This window comes from Athene noctua, chromosome 2 (assembly GCF_965140245.1).
Source record: "Athene noctua chromosome 2, bAthNoc1.hap1.1, whole genome shotgun sequence".
Taxonomy (NCBI): domain Eukaryota; kingdom Metazoa; phylum Chordata; class Aves; order Strigiformes; family Strigidae; genus Athene; species Athene noctua.
The window spans coordinates 25202759-25223680 of NC_134038.1; the positions used below are offsets into that span (position 1 = coordinate 25202759).

The 20922-nt window shown below is 45.4% G+C and overlaps 1 protein-coding gene and 1 non-coding gene across 2 annotated transcripts; both read left to right on the forward strand.

Annotated features, from left to right (window-relative positions):
* Window positions 1-16958: 16958 nt before the first annotated feature.
* On the forward strand, window positions 16959-20860 carry RPL30 (ribosomal protein L30). The gene is made up of 5 exons (XM_074898665.1): window positions 16959-17060; window positions 17151-17201; window positions 18144-18289; window positions 19400-19530; window positions 20693-20860. Exons 2-5 carry the CDS (start codon window positions 17181-17183, stop codon window positions 20740-20742), a joined length of 348 nt encoding a protein of 115 aa, XP_074754766.1. The 5' UTR covers window positions 16959-17060; window positions 17151-17180; the 3' UTR covers window positions 20743-20860.
* LOC141958291 (small nucleolar RNA SNORA72) lies at window positions 20349-20483 on the forward strand. Its single transcript, XR_012633252.1, has one exon. It is a non-coding gene; the product is annotated as a small nucleolar RNA SNORA72 (small nucleolar RNA).
* Window positions 20861-20922: the final 62 nt, after the last annotated feature.

The window sequence follows — 20922 nt, forward strand, 5'->3', positions numbered from 1 at the left end:
CTGGCTGCTGGCTCGCTGCTGTCAGCTCACAGGCCAGAGCACATACTAGCACTGGGAAAGAACCAAAGACCTCTCATCCCGGGTGCAAGAGGTTCATTTGGAAGTCATGAAAGGTGCTCGTGTAAGATATCTTCCACTCTTCCTGCTGAAGTTGTCCTTTTCTGAATTACAGAAATACTCACTAGCCAGAGAGATTTTGAGCATGGCTACATAGGCCAGTGGTCAGGAGGGAGGGGACAGGGGAAAAGTAGTTTCAGTCATTGCAGTAATGTTCACTGGGGGGAAGGGAGGAGGCATCTGCATTGCCTGCTCATCCTTTTCCACATCCCAGCAATACTACTGGGTAACCACTGCCTTCTGAGGCATGCAAATATTATACCTTATGTGATGGACTCAAAATAAACAAGTCTGGGATTCTTAGTGAATGTGGAGGAAGAAGAAGTAACTTTTGTGGAAAGACCATGATGACAGAATTGCAAACAGAATTTCCAAGTCTGCTAGGTCAATCCTATCCCCTCCAATTCTTCTCTTCACTGGTGTGATGATTTTCCAAAAGCACTTTATTTGGCCTGTGATTTTTCCTTCCCACCATGTGACCGCATTTGCTGCACAATGTGCTTTCATCCCAGCACTACACTGCTGATTTCAGCTGGTAAGCAGAACGAGGGGATCTAAAATGACTATCTGGCATAGAATGGAAATCACAAAGCAGCATTAAGGCATTATCTCATAAAAACAAGCCTGCAAATAATGATGAGCAGAGTCATGATTTTAACATAGGTTTTTATTTTCCAAGACTGCATGTTACAGTCTATCATTCTCCCCAAAGAGGGATAATTTATCACCAGTAAGACTCAAGTATTATATAAAGACAACCCATGTAAAAAGAATGACTTCCAATTGATTGCTTCCAAAAATATCTCTTAATGTAAACAAAAATATTTATGGCGTGCTCTGTCTTGTGTTAAAATGCAGAAAGCATTTGCTTGTCACCCCCATGCCAGCAGGGGGGTGACAAGATGTGCTCACTAAGGACCGAACAGTCGTTTCTGTCTCCTAAACAATAACCCGTGTGGTCCTTCCCTCCTCTGTCAACATACCTATCTCTGTCGCTGCTGCACTATCCACAGCTTCTCCTGTTTCTTCTTTTGTTTCAGGCCCTCCATTTACTATCTCACTGAGCAGCTCAGTTTCCACCTCTTCTCCCGTCTCACCTGGGAATGGTAACCATGGAGATCAAATTAAGATCCACTGAGAAAAGCACCAAGTGCCCCAGCTCTTTTCTGTAAACCTGATTCTGCTTTGTCAGCTCTCCAATGCCCCTTACCAAGACACCCCCGAATGAATCCATAGGGAACAAACAGGATGCACCCAATTAACTTTCCATCATCCAGCTACATGTGTGCCTCATGCCTGTGAAGTTCTCCTGACGCTTTCACAAAATCCTCTTGATGCTCTATTCAATACACATCATGAGTACTATTTCCTGTTCAAGTTATTTTTCCTGGATTTTATTTTTTATATGTGTAGTTTTATTTGCATTTGGAACAAAACAGAAATAGAAAACATGGTAACATGCCAGTCTGGATGAAACTGTGCTTTCCCTGGGAAGCTGCCACCTGATTAATTTACTCATACAGCTATTGAAGAATAAAGGAAAGCAAAACAAATGCTAAATATCATATGCACCACAGCATAAAAATGGAAGGTCCCTTCTTCATCACATGCCTCAAGGAAAGATAATGCACACAAGCTAAGATATTACTTCTAGCTTGGAACAAACAAGACCAAAACTTTTCTTTCCCAAAGCTTTGTTCACTCGCCCTGCAAGCAGCATCAATTGCTTGATGGTCAAAGCCCTGTAACTGCTCTTCAGGCAAATGGTCAGCTGTAAATGTGTTTCCATGGGCATGAGGTTGTACCACAGTGTCCAGGCATACTGCTCCGCCTTCAGCACTGTGCCCTGAATCTTAGAAATAGTGATTAATGAAACTGGAGTTTCCAGTTGGGCAAGACTACTTGTTTTACAGGTGAGCATCTGGTCATTTACTGCTTACATAAAATGATACTTTATTCCAAAGGATAGATGCCCATTTTATGTAGAAGAAACCTCAAAATCCCTTTGTGAAGAGACACAGGAGAGGACAAGCCAACCACCATGCTCAGCTACTGGAATGCAGAGTCAGATTTATATAGCCAGCTCAGAGACATGCACTGCGAAGCTGCAGGGTTAGTGGTAGTGCGTGTAACTGGGTCTGGGCTTCGCACAGATCAGTCCTTCTCCTGCATCTTGCACTTCTTCAAGGCAAATGTGGAGTGAGGAAGGTTGTTGATACCATGTTTCCCTGCAGAGAAATACTTCTCATGTACTTCACCTGCTTATTGCCTGAAGAAATGCTCCCCCAGGAAGTATCTGATTCCTCACCAAGCTGCTTTGAACCATTTAGGAGAAATCCGATTCCTTCTGTGAAGCGTTCACCTTCTGCATATGCAGCACATAGGAGACACACGTCCTCTGGGCACTAACCCAAAGATAAGCAGAGCCTGCAATCTCTGGGAATGAGCACATCTCCTGCTAAAAGTCCCTCTCACAGCCTGTGGGAATACCTGCTGTCTCAGCCACCACTGCTTCCTCACGCAGCCTTCCTCCCCAGCTAGTCATCTCCAAACATTTTTGGAAAGCCCAGCCCTACGTCACTCCACTGCTACTTCTATTCTGCTCATGTAGTGACCAAGCTTCAAGGACAGACTGGGTATGCCAAGGATGCATCAAAGAAATGCTTTTTCTTCTACATCCAGGCATGCACCCTCCAACTTCATGTGCACAGGGACAGCTGCTTTCTAATTAATACATGTGACTAAATAATGGAGTCTTTGGTCTCTGCAAATATTAAGGTATGTGTCTGAACCACACAGAAACACAAAATTTTAAATAAGGGCTATGGTGGTGTATTTTACCTGCTAAGAACAAAAAGGACATGAAATTAAATAGCAGAGATAACGACTAGAAATGTTGATTAAATTTATTACAGCTTGGACTTGTAAGTCAGGCTTCCCCGGCCACGTTGTTCTATGCCCCATATTGTACAGACTCCCCAGACCAAATTCTGGCTCCAGAAGCTCACATGAGGCTTTCAGTAAAGTCAGAAGGACCCCCACACAAGTCCCTGGAGGCAGAATTTGGTCTCCTGAATTTATGAAAGCACAAATATTACCCTCAATAAGGTGGTCCTCTTCAGTCACATGTACTTTCTTGATGATTTGCACTACAGAGCTGTTACTGCCCTCTACCAGCCCACTGTCCTCTGCTGGTGCTGGTGATGGCACCCCACCATCTTCTCCCAGTGCTGGAGGTGAAGGCCCATTGCTCTCCTCTCCCCACGCAGATGGCAGCTCAGAGCTCTCCTCCACTCCTGCAGGTAGAGGCTCAGTGCCCTCTGGCTCCTCCCTTTTACTGACCAAATCGATCTTCCCTTCTACGGCCAGAATCATATCTGCAGCCTCCTCTCCTGATGGATGCTTGCTGGGGTTTGTCTCCTCAGAGGCAAGATTCACATCCTCCGCTGGGTCCAACTGTGTTTGGTCAGCTATAGTTTCATGATTGTCTGCAGACAGGGTGATTTCACCTGATGATGCTTTTAGTTATGGCAGGACAAGGAAAGAAAAAAGAGAATTACAGATACTTAGTGAGCAGGCATGTAATCTAGATGAGCACAAGAACTACCTGTCAAAGAGCTCCCACCTGGCTATGGACAATGCTCCTTCACAGGTCTGCTGCTCTTACACATATCCAGCAGTGGATGGTGCTGCTCTTGCATAAAAAATCTTTGGCTTGAAGCACATCATGTGTTTTTATATGAAGAGAGCTGACTGTTTACAGGCCAGTGTCCTATTATGGTTTGCCTTACGGATCTGAAGTGTGCAGAAGTTTGCTGGTGAGGGGACGCTATGCAAGGAAGCCCCTTTCCTGCCCCAAATGATGCACAGAACCAGCATATCAAGCAGGAGGGAGCTGCTGCCCTGGGTTGCATGTGGGAAACTTCAGGTGGTGCCTCCAGGTGGGCTGAACAAAAAACACCAAGAGCCTTCTCATCCCAGAGGGTGCACAGTGCCCATTTCTTAAAATAAAAAACAATTTGTCTGTCTTTTTAGATACTAAACTATCATTTATAGAATGCTTTGTCCAATAAAACATTCAAAAACAGGAAGCCTAAACAAATTAAAACTTCTGCTTCTTTCATCTTTCATCAACATATTGGCTAAGTAAAGCAATGGCCCATTTTGGCAGACAAAATTTATGAATAAAGAAATGGCAAAATTACTCTGACAGGTATTTAAGGACAAAAGTTGAAGACTCAAAATGAGCTATACCTACCTATCAGAAAGACTTAATAACTTTCCGATTAAATTCAGTTTGATGGGAGCTTGTACTTAACTTCCTCCAAAGGAATGTCAGGATGAAAATCCTGGGAATTAATGTACGAAATCTGTTTATATAATAATTACAAAACTGGACAAATTGTATTTTCTGGGCAAACGATGACTGTAGTGTCAAAGCCAGTGAGCAGAACCATATGATACTTCATACACACATAGATGAACAGCAAAAAAATGTAATACATCCTGCACTTAAAACAGCTGCTTGAATACTGCTGATATTAAGAAAACTTCCGTTCTTTTGAAGCATTCAAGCAAAACACCTCCCTGGCAAGCATCACCTAGTTAGCGTGTGCCTACAGACCCAGGGAAGGACAGCTAAGCCAGGAGAAATCAAGAACAGTGAATATGCACTGTCAAGACAGACAGAAAGCAACTTTAACTATGGGACATGTAAAATCTTATTTGTCCCTGGAACCATAAAACCATTTCAGGTCTAACCAACCCCTCCAAATTCACAGAGTTATAGCTATTTATAATGCAACTCAAAAAAAGGAGGTAAATTAATCTATGCGCGTCAGACCACAGACACACACACACCCCCCCCCTGCCCAGGGCAGCATCCCTGACACCTCTGACAGCTGCCGAGGGGCAGTGGAAAGGGCAGAGGGACCCAGCACACGAGGCCACGTTTCAGTCCGTCAAAGGACACTCCTCTGTGAATCTGCCCAAGCCCTTTTTCAGGCCATTTACACTCTTAGCCTCCATAACCAGTGGCAATGAGGTCTACAGCCCACTTACGCTGTAAAACACATTCCGGCTGGTTTTAAGCCTGCTGCCAGTGATTTCATCAAGTGACATAGTCCTTATGTAACAAGAAACAGGAAATATATTTTCCTGTTTACCTTCTCTAGATGTCTATCACACTTTATCATCCTGGCAATCATTTTCCTAACACGAAGCTCAACATGAAAGAGATACCCAATCAGAATAACAGCAAGGAAGTCTTAAACTTAAGCTCCTCTAAGCTGTCACTAAAAAAAAGCAGTGTACGCTCAGAGACCAGAGACTTGATCTTTTCATGTTTTATTTTTTTATCCCTTTAGACACTTCTCGTGCCTTCACCTGACTTGGTACCAGGTGGACAGGCAGCACTTAAAACCTACAGACAGAAATAAATGAACCATGAAAACTAGCATGTTATACAGAGTTTTCAATTGGTGTTACCAATAAAAGAAACAATTCAAACCCATTATTAGTAGGAATCTCCTGCAGCTTCTATAAACATCAGCCCTGTAACTTCCAGCTAGCCCTCTCTTCATCAAGATGTTTTATATAAATTGGATTATAAAACACTGCCATGCAGTGCAAGGCCTGCACTGCTGGAAACCCTGGAAGCATTCCTCTGCTCTCATCTGAAATGCAAAGAATTCTCTAATATGGAAAAAATAAATCCTCCCAGTAATCTGTTCAATACCTTTATCCCCAAGAAGAATGAACATCATGTGGTAATCAACATTCCTAGGATGCCTTCTAGTTTTGTTTTATCTTAAAATTTATAATTTTTATGTTCCCTGCTGTAGACAATTTCAACTGGAGAAACAATGAAAAGCACAGTTAATTTAAGTGGACCATGGCTACAGTATTTTCCCATTTGCATTCTTTCTTTCTGTTCGGAAAAGCCTCACATTTTTATGTGTTACATATCAATGGAAAGAAATTAAACCATTTTTTTCCCTATCAACACATTTAGAGAAGTTTCTTTCAAATTATCCTCTCTTATTAAACTATATTAGAAAATAACTAATATATCTGTCCAGTAACTGCCCCATTAATGGAGCCCTTTCAGCTTTAATTACAAACTGCACGTTATCATTACCATGACATTAGTTTATGTATTTAGTACATTTCATAACCTATCATAACATGAATAGGCCTTTAGACAGAATTCCTAAAATACTCAGAAAAAAATACTTCAGTTGTTTCCCTGTGCCCTTCAGTGTTCCTGTGCAAGTATCTTTCAGTAGAAGATGGAAAGTCAGAGGAATTTGGTACACTGATCAGGTGAATAAGACAGCAGGTACAGTATAAAGAGATTTCTGCTGGTATTTTCAGCAGGGCTTCTTGGTTTGCAGATGTATGCTGGCTCTATAGTGGCACAACCAGCGCTCACCCCATGCAACCTGCTATCATCTCTGCAATCACACACCACAACACTGTGAGACAACAAATGGACAGCAAACCCATACAGAAAACACAGATGCTGCAGCCAGAACAATAGCAACAGATGATATAACTCAATAAAACAGGGAAGCAATGCAGTAAAATGAAATGCAAACAATTTTTATCTATCTTCAGGATGTACCTTTCTGAAGAGGCCAGTATCTGTTTACTGCAGCATTCAGGTCCTTATAAAAGTGTTTCCAAACCTCCCTTGGAGCAAAGAGCTAAATATGATGAATATGGAAACAAAGTTTTATTTAGCTTCCACTGAATAGCAAGGATATTCTTAGGGAGCACCATACAAATATGCCTTGCACCCAAAATTAATCCCCTGTGACTTCAGCCAGATCAGTCACAAGGGTATTGCCGATGCTGTAAACTGTGTTTGGTGAATGTACAGATTTTGTAAGAAAAAGGAAGGATCGCGGAGTCAGGTATTGCCAGTTCACTACTAAGAGGCGGGGGGGAGCATTGGATTTACAAAGTATTATACAAAAGGACTAACCGCAGGACCTGTCTGTAAATTTAAAAAAAAAAAAAAAAAAAAAAGCGGAGAGGAACGACGCTCCTAACATTCATTTATAAGCAGCAGCGGCTCACGAAAACATTATCCACGAGGCGCAGCTCCATCGGCAGCGTGGGCAGAATTCAAAGCCGGCACAACCCGGCGGGCTCCTGGCCCACCCGGGACGGGACCACCACGGGCCAGCGGCGGCTCGCGGCCACGCGGCTTCCCACCCCCGGCCCGCTCCGCCGGCGCCCCCCGCCCGGCCCGGCCCGGCGCGGCCCTGCTCACCCCGCGGCGGCGGCCCGGCGGCGGCGGGCGGCGGCTCCTGGGGGCGGCTGCGGGCGCTGCTGGAGCAGCCCATGGCCCGGACACCGGCGCTGCAGCCTCGTCCCGACTGCCCGGCCCGGGCGGGTGAGGAGGGGCTGGAGGTGCCGCCGTGCAGCACCCAGCGACGGCGCCGGGGGGGCCGCAGGGGCGGCCCTGGCGATGGTGCCTTAAAACACTCCCCCCGCCCCCCCTCCCCGGGCCACCCGCCCTGTTCATCCATTCCGCCCTTGAGGCTTTCTTCTGTGTGCCGTGCGGGTGCCGCGAGGTCTGTGGCAGCAGCCGAGAAGGGGACTGCGGGCCTGTGCGGCAGCAGCTGGACACCCGTGAATTTAATCCTGGGTGCGTGTACGTGTAGGTAGAACTCGCTAGCAAACTTCAGGGCAGGCTGGCGACGAGCAGAGGGAGAGCCGTCACCGGGTAAGGGGGTCCAAGTTCTGGGCGGGGATATTAGGCGGACTTGGATGCCACGCAGATGTTTGAGGGTCCGTGGATGTGGTTGTGCTTGTGAACCCGAGACCGTGGGGGGGTTCTGTAGGGAACCCCAGTCCGGAGAGGAGCTGCGGGACGGGGCTGTCTGCACGGCCGGGGTGTGTGGTACGTGCTGCTCCATGCAGTGCTGTGCCTTGGCATCCCGGGGGGTGTGCACAGAGGGGGCTCAGCCTCGCTACCGGCCCTCCCGGCAAACCCCAACGGCACTGGATGCACCCGTGGGACTGGGATGGGGAGACCTCGGGACTCTGCAGCTGGGAGCAAGGAGGAATCCCTGAGTTGCAGGGTCCCCTGGATTCAGCAGCCACCTCTAACACCCTTACCATCAGCCTTAAAGGTAAAATAAAGATAATACTATTTTTATATTTGCATGTAGGCAAATCAGCAGATGTCCAGGGAAGTCCGGGTGGTGTAGAAACTTTCCAGAGTGTAAGAATTAAGAATGTTTGACATATATTTGCTTGCATAAACAGGGCCAGTGTATTTTATTTATTGCACCCAAGACATGTGTCCTTCAAATTATCACCCATTCTTCTAAATAAACGTTTTTTATCCATCCAGAAGTGTGACCAGACAAATCATACTGTATTTGGACGTTTGTCTGGGGTTTGCTAATGTCCTACAGCCAAGGTGGAGCAGTAGCAATAACTCCAGCGGGGCTGCAGGACATACGGAAATCCTAGACATGTGGTATATATACCCTATGGTATCTGTACTGTCACTGCAGGACAAGTGTCAAGCTCTGGCACACCTAGGAAAGACTGATACAGATACGGTACATACTGTATGGATGGATAGAAGGTGTACCCGGTGCTGTCAGACTCACAGCATGTGCAGTGCACACTGAGTGCACCTGTGTCACTCGGAAATCACCAGGCAAACATATGAGGAGCAACACAGGAGGGAATACACCATGCAAGCCTAAACATGTTAACTTCTGCTTGCTCAGCTTGAGTTCATTTTTAGGATACTTTTTAAAAAAATAGAAAAAACTATAGGCTGTATAGATTTCTCTGTGGCTATATATAAGATTTCTACCAGACACTAGACAGTGAAATGCTGGTAACTAGCATTAGCAAAGCATGCTGCTGTATGAGCACAAAAGCAGGAACGCAACGAATGGCTTAGCAACTTCAAAGTTCATTTCAGAAATATTTAATGTTCATGCAGCTGGTGTGAAATCCTGACAGTGCTGTGGTGGGAGCTAGGCTGGTTCCCTACACAGCACCTGTGGGTTCCCTGTACAGCACAGATGCAGGTGCCTCGGTGTCAGAGGTGGACATCTGTGTGAAGACACCCAGGCACCCACCTATTGCCTACCAACTGGGATGGGCTCTGCTGCCATAGACGTCAAAGTAGAAGCATCTGTGCTTGCAAAGGAGTCCTGACAGCTGAGGAAGCTGCCTCTAGACAGCACCTATGGAAGGGAGGGATGGCAAACATATCTGATATCCCACCTTTCTTTCTAAGATGTTCTTTCAGAGCACGAGGGAAGGAGGCTGGGCCACCAGGACAGACTCATTGAGCACCAGGCACTGAGGAAAATAAAAAACTAAAAGCTACATTCAGTTCCTTCTCTTGCCTGCGGAGCTTTGTACCTGCTTCCCTCCATATCCTAACCAAAGGGTAAGTTGTGCAGAGTGCAACTACCACCCATCTCACTGAAGCAGTGGAGAAAGGAATTCAAGATTTATGAGGCCCAAGAGAGGGAACATGTGTGGGCATTTATCAGCAGCCAAGGGCGCTCACTGGGGAGGGTCAGGGCTGCTTTGTACTTCGTGTTCTGTAAACAGACCTTGGATGAGGTACAGGACTAGGAATGAGAACTCAAGGACCATTTGGCAGGTGACGCCCAGAATCCCTAAATAACACTTTCATGGTCTCCTTCCCTCCTCCCATGGGTAAAGGACAAGTTGCATCTTTTCAGCAGAAAGACTGAACACAACAGAGCTGGTAGCTGGACGTGGTAGGACAAAGCTGCCCCTTGGTGTATCATCTGTATTGCCATGGGTCAGGCTTGGGCAACATGTGCCTGCTGCAGATCATTTGGCACAAACACATTCCCTCAGGGTAACATGCTGCTCCGGAGCTGCCTGTGTGCCACTGGCCTGCCTTGCTGGGAGCACCAAGATGATCACCCCTCCACCAAAAGCGGCAGCTCCCTGGGCTTACCTTGGGGGCAGGTTACACATGCTGATGTAGATCAAGAGTTCACTGTGGAAATGTGAACTAGTGCATGCTCCCTTCTTCAGGCTTCTGTATGTCCAAGCAAACATGGCTGAGGCCAAGACAGGGCTGGGGCAGATGCCAGTTAGGCTTGACCTTTTTATTTCTGCTTTCCAGATAGTGCATATCACTGTGTTAGCATGCTCACCTATTGGCCAGGGTGAGTGGCAGTGACGTGCTTTCCAGTGATGCAGGGTGAGGTGTTTTGGAAACAGGAGTCTCAGGGTTGGGGAAGTGAGACATAAGTGTGAGACTGAAAATGAGATGAGGTTCCTGGGTGTGTGACAAGTGGCGGGAGTAGGCAGGGGCAGGGAGCGAGAGGGTATGGGAGCACGGGCTATGGCAGCAGCACTCACAAGCTATGCCCTGTGCTAGTACAAAGTCCCCAAAAGAGACAGCAAGTGATCCAGCAGCTGTAGCATGATGTTGGCAGATGAAAATCCCTGGTAGCTTTCCCATCCCTTCCCCTGGGCAGGGCCCCTCTCCACAGACGCTTTCCCTTCTCTAATCTGAACCACTGTGGTGCTGCCCCAGATGAAGGCAGTACCAAAGTAGTTTAACAACAGTTTAACATTTTTACAAAGGAAAATTATTTTATTCAGGAATATAAATTGGGAAATTAAAATGTAAACTGGGAGTGTTCAGGGTTAGCTGTATCACCAGAGGTAGAGCAACAAACACCTATGTCCTCTTACACACAAGCAGATACACATTTCCAAAAGCAAGCTTTGTAAAGATTTCTCCGAGGTCGTGGCAATTTTTAAATTTCCCAGGCTGTTACTACATGATCAAGCTTGTTTCACTCATTCCAGAGCTCACTGGCTGTTAATAATTTTGAATATTTAGATATGATTCGTACTGTAGCTATTAAATTTATATCTACTTTCTGATAGACCCAAATTCTGGGACTTTCTAAATCGCAGCAGACTTTTCATAACATTATATTAATCATGAGTTTTCTTTTTAAACTGTGACTCCTTTTCTCAACTCTTTGATTATTCTGTACAGGAAGACCAGTACTGACCAAGCAGTAAAATATTCTAAATTGTTTACTGTGGCAGATAATTTAAGTCAAATGCAAATTTGTGTAGCTCCCCTGAAGGCTGCTCTGTGATTTATGAACTGCAGAGAACTGCCTTCTGAAACCACTATTTTTGTTTTGCCTGGGATGGCAGTGACCTTGAAACTTAGCTCCTATGATATACCTTCCTAGAAAGGAGGGAATCTGCAGATTTTACCAGACTAATTACTGTCTTTAGAAATTTGCACCTGTGGATTTCTGCACAATTTGGCCCTTAGAAAATCCAAGTATCTTGTTGTACTGGCACTATATTTAAGCTGGCAAGACATACAGCTCTACAAATATATGTATTTTATATATATATATATGTGTATATACACATACTTCTTAGCATCCTTTTACTGGCTGAAAATATATCCAAGGTGTGCAGATATCCAGGTATTCATGATAGACAGTATTTAAACTCAAGATTTTCCCTGTCCTTAATGAGATAACCTTTCTGTGTTAGGCCCATTTTCCTCTACAGCTTCCTTTTCCCTTCCCTTCCCTTCCCTTCCCTTCCCTTCCCTTCCCTTCCCTTCCCTTCCCTTCCCTTCCCTTCCCTTCCCTTCCCTTCCCTTCCCTTCCCTTCCCTTCCCTTCCCTTCCCTTCCCTTCCCTTCCCTTCCCTTCCCTTCCCTTCATAAAGGGTGGCCAAGGAGAGGTTCGCATCCATATCCAGTGGACCTGTGCACTTCTGGGATTCCAAATTCTCAGCAATCTGAAACAATGAGCTGCATTTGTCTGTCTGACACCAGAGGGGATAGTTTGGTGCATGACTGTGTGAAAATTGGATTAACATGTTTGCATTTGCTGTAAACACGATGAATATCAGAAAACACAGTCTGCCACTTTTAATAGCCCTGAGAAGTGCAAAAGGAGAAAATAATGGCTGCAGGTGTTCAGACAACATTTTGTGTAATTGTGCAGAGATTTTGATGGGACTAAAAATGTAGAAAAGAACAGGACTGTATTTTTGTATATTTTCATCCTATCAAAATAGTATACTTTGGTCATATTGGTAAAATAAAGATGTGGCTTTTCAAAAGATGAGTCTTCTTGTTGGAATTGAATCTTGTTTTTCAGGGTTAGCGTGTGCCCTCTGGCATCTGAAGGATAGCTGAAGATATGCTGCCTCTGCCTTGCAGTGACTCTAGCAGACATTGCAACTTGAAAGCGCCCCCCAATCACAGCACATGTTTCTTGGTTCTTTGCTGGTAATGGGTCAGTACCTGTTGTTGTCTCAGGCACCCAGCAGCTCTGACAAGGAGCAAGTCCTGAGCTCTACTCTTTGCCTGCTGATGCTCAGGGAAGGGGGGTAAGCAGGGGTACAGCTTCAGACGTTCCTCTGCGTCTCTGGCTGTCAGGGTGATTCCCAGTTTCTCTCACGGTCAGTGGTGCCGCTGCTTCAGCTTGATGAGGATGTCAGAAGTTCAGAGAGTTCAACAGTGATCCATCCCAGGCTGGGTGTCATGTACCACTTATTTTTTAGACCTCAGTACTGTTTTTTCCCTTGCTTCTTTTTCTCTTCTTCTTTCCAACCTTTTCTCTCAGTTAACTATACACCATCCACAACAGTACACATAATTAGCACACCTAACTTTTTTCTTAGTGCCTCATTTTACTGTCATTGGAGTACATGTCATTTTTCGAATTGCAGTGAGATCATCCTGTTAACGAGCTGACAGTATTATTACCATTGCACTTGACGGGGCAATGTTTGGGGTTCCATAACGTGGAGAAAAAGTGGCTTTGGGATTTCTCTGCAGAAACATGTGTGCCTGTGCTGCATGGATGGGCCCACTCTGCAGCATGCCTAGTGCTTATTCCTTGCAGCTGAACTGCTGCAAGAAACCCACGGGTGATCCCAGCCAGCCCCAACATGTGAAGAAAAACACATAAACTTGCTTGTCTGTCCTCAGGTATGCGTATATGCACCTGTCATGGCTTGCACTGTTGTTTGCTGGCACGCTGGCATTGGTGTCAGTTAGTGCTGCTGTGGGACCTCCTTGCCTTATGCTTTCTCCTCCCCCTCCCTGGCTGCACATTTCCACCCCCTGCAGAACTTCCCACTGGTTGTGTCAGTACTGCTGTGGGACGTGTTACCAAATGAAGCACTGACTTGACTTAAAAAGAGCTTTTAGAAAAAGATCAGGGTGGGAATTCTTTCAGCTGCCATCTCTACTGAAGTTGATGTAATGTCATGAATTTATGGCCTCAACTAAAGGCTGTTAACTGTTACTGCAGTCATGACTCAGGAACCTGTAATTTCATGTCCAGACTCAAAGAAAATAAGGCTTCTTTATTATCTTAAATATTTTCCATCTTCTAGATCACTTAGAATTTCTCAGATACGCTGAGTTGGTTTCACTTTTCTCCGGGTCTAAAATGATGAAGTTGCTCTCCAATTTTTGGGATGCTCCACCAGTGACTTTTCCCCCAGTGTTCTTACTCTCCTGATTCATACCTCTAACTGGTGTTTTCTTACATAACCTTACCAGAATTTTGGGGGGGGATGAGGGTGGTGAGAGTCTTCCTTCAAGGCCACTGCTCTCCTGATTTGGATTAAATTATCTCCTCTCCATTGGAAACTCTGCCCCTGCCCTCTCACTAAGCAAGTGCAGAGTAAGGGCCAGGGTAGAAGAAGCAGTCAGGGAGGAGGAGTGACCCTGCTTCTTCCACGTACCAGCCTGCAGAGCCAGAGTAATACCCGAGTCAGCATGTGAAGGAATTACCTCCCTGGTTGAGTGTGGCCAGTGGGGCAGGCAGGAGGGCTGGCTGTGGCCATGGTACCTCCTGTTAGTGCTGGGAGAAGTAATGGTGATTTTCTCAAGGTTATCAGCAGCTCCCTGGGTTTTTCCATCCTGAGACTTGTTTGTTGGAGATGTCGATGTTTGTTCCTTTATTCCTTTTATTTGTGCTGTATCATGGCCTTGTCATGGACGGGAGCTCAGCATCCCCTGCGGAGGGTGCCCGGATGCCAGACTCTGCCTGATGTGCCTTCCCCCATGCTTTAATTCTCAAACACCTGCATTGTAAATACCCATTCACTCCCAGCTGCTGATTTTTAATAGAAGAGTGGCTGTATAATACTGTTTAAGGAATGCTGGTGGGGCCAAAGCTTTTTCTGCCTTCTAGTGTTGCTTTCATCTGACTTGTACTGGCCCTTTGCCTTTATAAATGGCATTTTATGGACCACAGACCCCCAGGAGATGTCTTAATGGCCACAAAAGAGAGATTTGGGGGGTGAAAGACAATAGTGCCCATTTCTGCTCTATTTCCCCCCACTGATCCTTATTCCACCCAGATTTAGGGACAGAATTTGGGGTCCAATGACCAAAGTGTCTGTCAGAAAATTCTTTAGGAAATGCAAGGTTATTTTAAAAACACATCACTGGAAAGAACTAGTTTTATAAACTCTGAAGGAGAAATTTCATTCTCTCCTAATTTGAGCGGAGGTTTCAAGGGTACCCTTGAAAACAGCTCCCTCTTCCGGAGCTGTGCACAACTCCCACATTTTGCAGGATCACATAAAACATGGGTGGCATAGTCGAAAGGAATTGCACCGAGGACTTTAAGAGGCCCACTGAGCTTTATATTCTCTTCCTAGTAATTACAACAAGCAAGAAAAGATGACTGTTTCACCTGACTACAACCAACCAGGTAAAAGTTTAAAGAATTAAAAGCAAAGTCACAATCTGATGGTAGGAATAACAGCAATGCACCTGAGTGCTGGGGCACAGAGAAGAAGCAGAACAAGAAAAGAGTAAGATGCAAAATGGAGTTTAGCTTTCAGCTACCAAAGAAAATAAAAGTTTGAAGTACACTTCAAAATTGATTTAATTATACTCTATAAAGGGCTGAAAATTATTTCAGTGAGTGAAATTGGACTATAAAGACACATCAAAATGTAACATTATTATTATTGATATAGTACGTATTTATATGTGATTAATCTAGAAATTATTCCCAGAGGACTTTACAATAAGAGATGGACCAATGTCTGGCTATTTCACCTGGGATATTTAAGCTCCACTTTGGTGATATTTTTTCTAACATACCATTATTTTATCTTTATCTCAGTGTTAGCAGTTTAGATCTTAATCTAGGCTCTTGAACTCATCTGTCAAAACCTAAGGTTGTTACCCCTCATCTACACAGAAAAAGTAGTTGGGATGATGGTGTGCATTTTGACCAAAGGCTGCTTGTCACTGAGAAGGTTATCATCTTATAAATATTTTGGTAAGGCGTGTGATCATATACCAGAAAAAAGGTAGCATGGAGGTAGCCATGCCAGTAGAAAGGCATAACAGTATATTGCTATAAATTATTCTCCTTATTTGAAATAAGCTCTATTAATACAAGCATACTAGAGTAACTGAATACAACATGCTTTGGATTGGCTTTTTTAGTTTGTTGCTACATATCCCATATCAGCAAAGGCATCAGACTTCCTAAAGCCAACAGGCACAAGACCCTCCCATGCTTGCGCTAACCCAGGCAAATCTAGAAAAGCTTTTACACTAGCTTTGTAATGTCATAAGAAAATTAAATTATTCTGGGGTACCTTTCTGGTGCAGTGTGTCCTAAGAGCATGAAGTCATACCAGGAGAAAACTTGCTGTCCTGTGGGTGGACCCCTGGGCCTCCTCCTGAGGTCTGTCACAGGATAATCCCCCAAACTCACACCCTGAACACCCCCCTTGCTCATCACCGCAATGCCCAGGAAGGTGCCAGCTGGAGTGCTGCTCGCTGCTTCTCCCTGCCCCAACCTGGGGTTTCTGTCCTAGGCCAGACACCACTGTGAGACTGATAGCTGTTCTTAGCCTGAAACTGAGAACCTCATGTCATAACCATGTTCATAGCGCATGCGTGTTCAGCAAGCTAATTTTCCAGCTGTTGGTTTCCAGAGCCCATGGGGGCCAGGAGGAGGTTTCCCTGCACTGTGACTCCAGCACAGCAGAGGACGGAGCTGCTCTCATGAGGGCCAAGGCCATTGCACAGCAAGGTGGGAGAGAAGTGCCATTGTCCCCAGCAAACCCGGGAGCTTTACTAAGGACACCCAAGCTGAACCCACTAATGTGGCCAGTCTCAGGCCCAGAGCTATTCCCAAGCTCAGTGGCACGCTTGATGCTTGAAATCCAAGTGTTTGCTCAGTCTGGGGCTGCATCTCATCAGGACAGTATATTTACGCCCACAGTGCAGTTATAGAGGCAGGCAGACACTGTTGGGCCTAGGAAAATGCAGGCACTGGTGCTTTAGAGAAAGTCAGTGTGATCAGCACCTACAGCAGGGTGACATGGAGTCAGACCAGCCTCTGCGTCTATTGCTCCAGTGGCTTGTGATGCCGAAGAAGTTTATCTTCTCCATACCATAATGTTCCACATCAGCCCTGTGGCAGAAGTGACAGACGGGTCCCCACAGGGGGTGGGAGGCTCACGCCCCTTAGGACTCTCCCTGCAAGGGGGTTTCTTGATCAGCACCTGAAGCCTCCGCAAGGCTGTGTCGGGAAGAAGGGCATTTAAAATGGCACTGTGAAACACGGGAGACTGTGCGGCGGGCGGAGGAGAGCAGGCGGCGAGACAGGCCCTCACCCGCTGGGGCTCAGCCCGGCCCAGCAGCTATGGCGGCGGGCTGGCCCCGCCCCGACCTCAGCCAGGCTCCGCCCCCAGCCGGGCCCCGCGCTGGCAGCCGGTGGCTGGGCGCGGGCGCATTGGCAGCGGGGGGGCGGGGCGGGGCGGGGCGTCGCGGCTGCGCGCGGCTCTCGCGAGAGCTGCCGCGCGGGGATCCGCGATGCCTTGTGGGAGCTCGCCCTTTTCTGGCTGCCCGGCCATCTTGGCGGCGTGTCTCCGGTGAGTGGGGCTCGGCCGGGGCGGCGCGGGCGGGCGCGGAGGGCCGCTGCCGGGTGCTAACCCCTCCCCCCGTTCACCCCTGTGTTCCAGTTACCGCCCGAGGCGACGCCAGGCAGCAACATGGTGGCCGCGAAGAAGACGGTGAGTGGGAGCCGGCCGCGCCGGCCTCACGTGGCGGCGGCTCGGCCTCAGCCAGCGGCGGGCGCTGCGCGGGACGGGGCGGCGGAGGGGGGCGGGTCGCGCTGCGGGGAGGCAGAGTGGGCCCCGACAGGGTCTGGGACGGCGGGGGGCCCTGAGCACAGCCGGAGACGTCTCTGGCGGCCCTCAGAGCTTGGGCCGTGCCTTCCTTGCACAGGCTGCCAGCCGCACCCTGCGGTCGCCTACCACCGGCTTCTCTGATCTCGGGTCCCTCCTGTGGACTCTCCTGGGCTGCTTACAAGGCCTGTGCTAGCTGGAGGAAGGGGGAGCTGGCGCTGAGTTCCCGGTGTGGGTGGAGCTCAGCTTTTGTAATTCCTGTCATGTTCTTGCTTTTCTCTTAGAGTGACTCTGGAAAGTACAGGTTTCTTGTTAGCTGGAGGTGTTCGTTCTTGCAGATGAACTTGTCATGAGTACCCTGCTCTCCCGTAGGGAGTGTCAGCTCGTACTGCCTGTGATTACTTGTTTCTGCTAACTGATATAACGCTACTAGTGTGTGCCCTAGGAAGAGACAGACAGACAGACTCCAAACCTGGCTTAAATTTGCAAGACAGAGGTAGTATTGGACTTGACTAGCTGAGCTCTTTTGCCTGTCACATACACCCGGATGTTACTGATTTTTGTAGATAGCAGCAACAATGCTTTAAGATGTATTTTCCTGTTATAAAATAAATGTTTAAGAAGTATTTTTATGAAGTTGAGAAGACACAGTATTGGCAACCCTCTTCTCCGCAAGCTTTCCCATATTCATGTGGTAGGCTGGCTTTTCTTATTCTGCGTTGCAAATTATAGGGAAATTATTAAATGATTGCTTATATCTGGAACTTGTTAATTTTCTTGCAAAATGTAAAGTAACATACTATAATCCTTTTTTACATTCTTTTTCAGAAAAAGTCCCTAGAGTCCATAAACTCTAGACTTCAGCTGGTTATGAAAAGTGGTAAATATGTGCTAGGATACAAACAGACTCTGAAAATGATTCGGCAGGGCAAAGCCAAGTTGGTCATCCTAGCCAACAACTGTCCTGCTTTGAGGTAAGCAGATGTGTGAAAAAGCAATTCTATTTAAAAGCGGGACAGATTCTCTGTACAAATATGGTATGTTTGTAATGTTAATTGCTACAGTGAATTATTAATGCAGAGTAATTTGGCATATTCCAGAGTGCTATGAAATAAAAGTGATGGATTGTTTGATATATAATGATTTTGGGTCTGGATGTGTTGAAATGCTTTCCGACATTTTTCTACCTTTCTAATTCAGAGAGTTTGCACTAGTGAAGGTACTGTAAGCTTTTCACGCTGTGATAGCGTTCATTAAAAGTATAGTGGGACTGAATTCCTATGTTTTTTCAAAGTACTGTCTTGGAAAATAATTTTACAGGTAAGAAAACTGGTATTGATAGTGTTTTGAAATATTTGAAGAACACAAAATTTGCTGTCCAAGTTAGTTATAAATTTAGGTTCCTGGTCAGTGAAATTGCTTTTTTGAGAATGAAATCTTCGCTAACTTCCTGACAATTTCCTTGTTGAATTTCTGGCCCTTTTTGTCACCAAGGGATATTGACAGATTCAAGAAACTAAATGCAGAAAACCAAAATTAGATACTTGAGGAATGGCGGGACTGTTACAGTAGGCAGCATGTTAGTGGGAATCCCAAAAGTGCTTGAGGAACAGGATTTACCACTAGAATCTCCCGATGGAAGTCAGAAGAAAAGGGAGTGTAGATTGACTTTTTTTTTTTTAAAGCAACATACAGTTTCTTTAACAGCTAGCAGCAGCCACTGGGTATCAGCATTAATAATGATTGTCACTTACGTACTTTGGCGTAGCTCCTACAACCTTTTGGAAGTCTCGAAGTCCTGAATCCCCTTCTTCCCTGTAGAAATGAACATGTGTAGGAGCAACCTTAAGGATTTGCACTCCAGAAGTGGGTGTGCTGTTGAATACCTTCAGCACGCTTCTGGATAAGGGTTCCTGAGCTACAATGCAGTAGTGATATTGTCTGGCAGGGAACAGATGCGGTTTTCTGAGTGGGAAGGAAAACTGTAAAGTTTAAGTGTGATTGGAGTTAAAGCTGCTCTTGCTGTTTTATAGTCAAATCAGAATCGCCTGTCAGTCCTGTAACACCTAGTTTTTTAATTTCAGAAAATCGGAGATTGAGTACTATGCTATGCTTGCCAAGACTGGTGTCCATCATTACAGTGGCAACAACATCGAACTGGGCACAGCATGCGGAAAATACTACAGAGTGTGCACACTGGCCATCATTGATCCAGGTATGTCTCTTGCAGTATAGTAACCAAGTGGGGACATATCAGTGGTTCCTCTGTTTACCTGTGAGTAGCAGCACCGAGCAAGTAACATGCAGGGATGATGACACACTTTGCTGTTCTTTTCTGTCAGGTTGAACTCTTAATTACAGTTTTCTCTGATCAAGATCCTGTTCTTCTGTGAGTCCTAGGTTCTTAGAATCTGGAATCATGGCTGGTTATGTTTGCGTATGGCTCCTTTTACTGCTAAATCCTGTGAGCATTCATTGTCTATAATGAGGATTCAGTGGCTGGGAAGCAACTTCATGGTACATGTTTCTGAGCCCATCAGTTAGAATGTGAGCTTGTGCAACGTGCTGTTTATATCAACCTTGTTTGATCTTAATCTAAGACAGGATTGTGAGTGGTTTTGCTTCCCAAAATGATATATATACAGAAATAACCTGTATGCAGGTGGATACTAATCCAGGGTTGAAAATCATATTAAAAATTCCATTTTAAAAGTGTAAGTACTCTTTGTCCCAGGGTTGCTCAAGTTCCTGATACAGACTGCTCATGAGGTGACTTTTCAACCTCTTTCCAGAATCTTCTAAGAGAAGAATCAATCTTTTGTTCTGTTGATCAAAATACATACACATGGACTTGATTTCTTTAGTAACTTTCACCATATGTTCCTCAAATGACATTGGTTTGAATATGCTGTTTCTTCAGAAAACTACTTAGCTTGCTTGTATTCAAATACGAGCTGTAAACGTGATTTTCAAAATGTTACTTCTAGGTTTCGTTCTGGATGGGGAAGGAACTGCAAGTTTTACCACTATGTAATGCGAATATTCTCGCTGTCCTGATATTTTCGTGATCAGGGGAGGCTAGACATTCGCTATATTAAAACTATGCATTGTGTCCTCCAGGACTAGATTGTTGCTCTAGTACTGGCTTTGTAAATGCTAGTGACAGGTACATAATTACTGTAAAAATATTTTGTATGGATTAGCACAGTAGTTACAGGTATATTTAATTGAGCCATCACAATGACTTTTTTTGAAACAGCCTATTGTGTTTTTTATTTGTGGAATCAGTATGTTAGAGTCTTTTTTACTTTCTGGCTTATTTCTGAAAACAGATCTTTCTGTGGATCCTCTTGTAATAATATATTTTTGTTTTATAGGTGACTCTGACATCATTAGAAGCATGCCAGAACAAACCAGTGAGAAGTAAATGCTGTAAAGGTGTTATTTCTACAATAAAACTGGTTATAGATGTGTTTTACGAAAAATTTGTATTATACCTTTGCTGGTTTTAGGGCACAAACTATATAAATGAAGATTGATTACCACTGCTGTGTTTCCTGTTCTGTTAGAAATAACCTTCACAGGACAAAACTTACTGGTTTCTTTC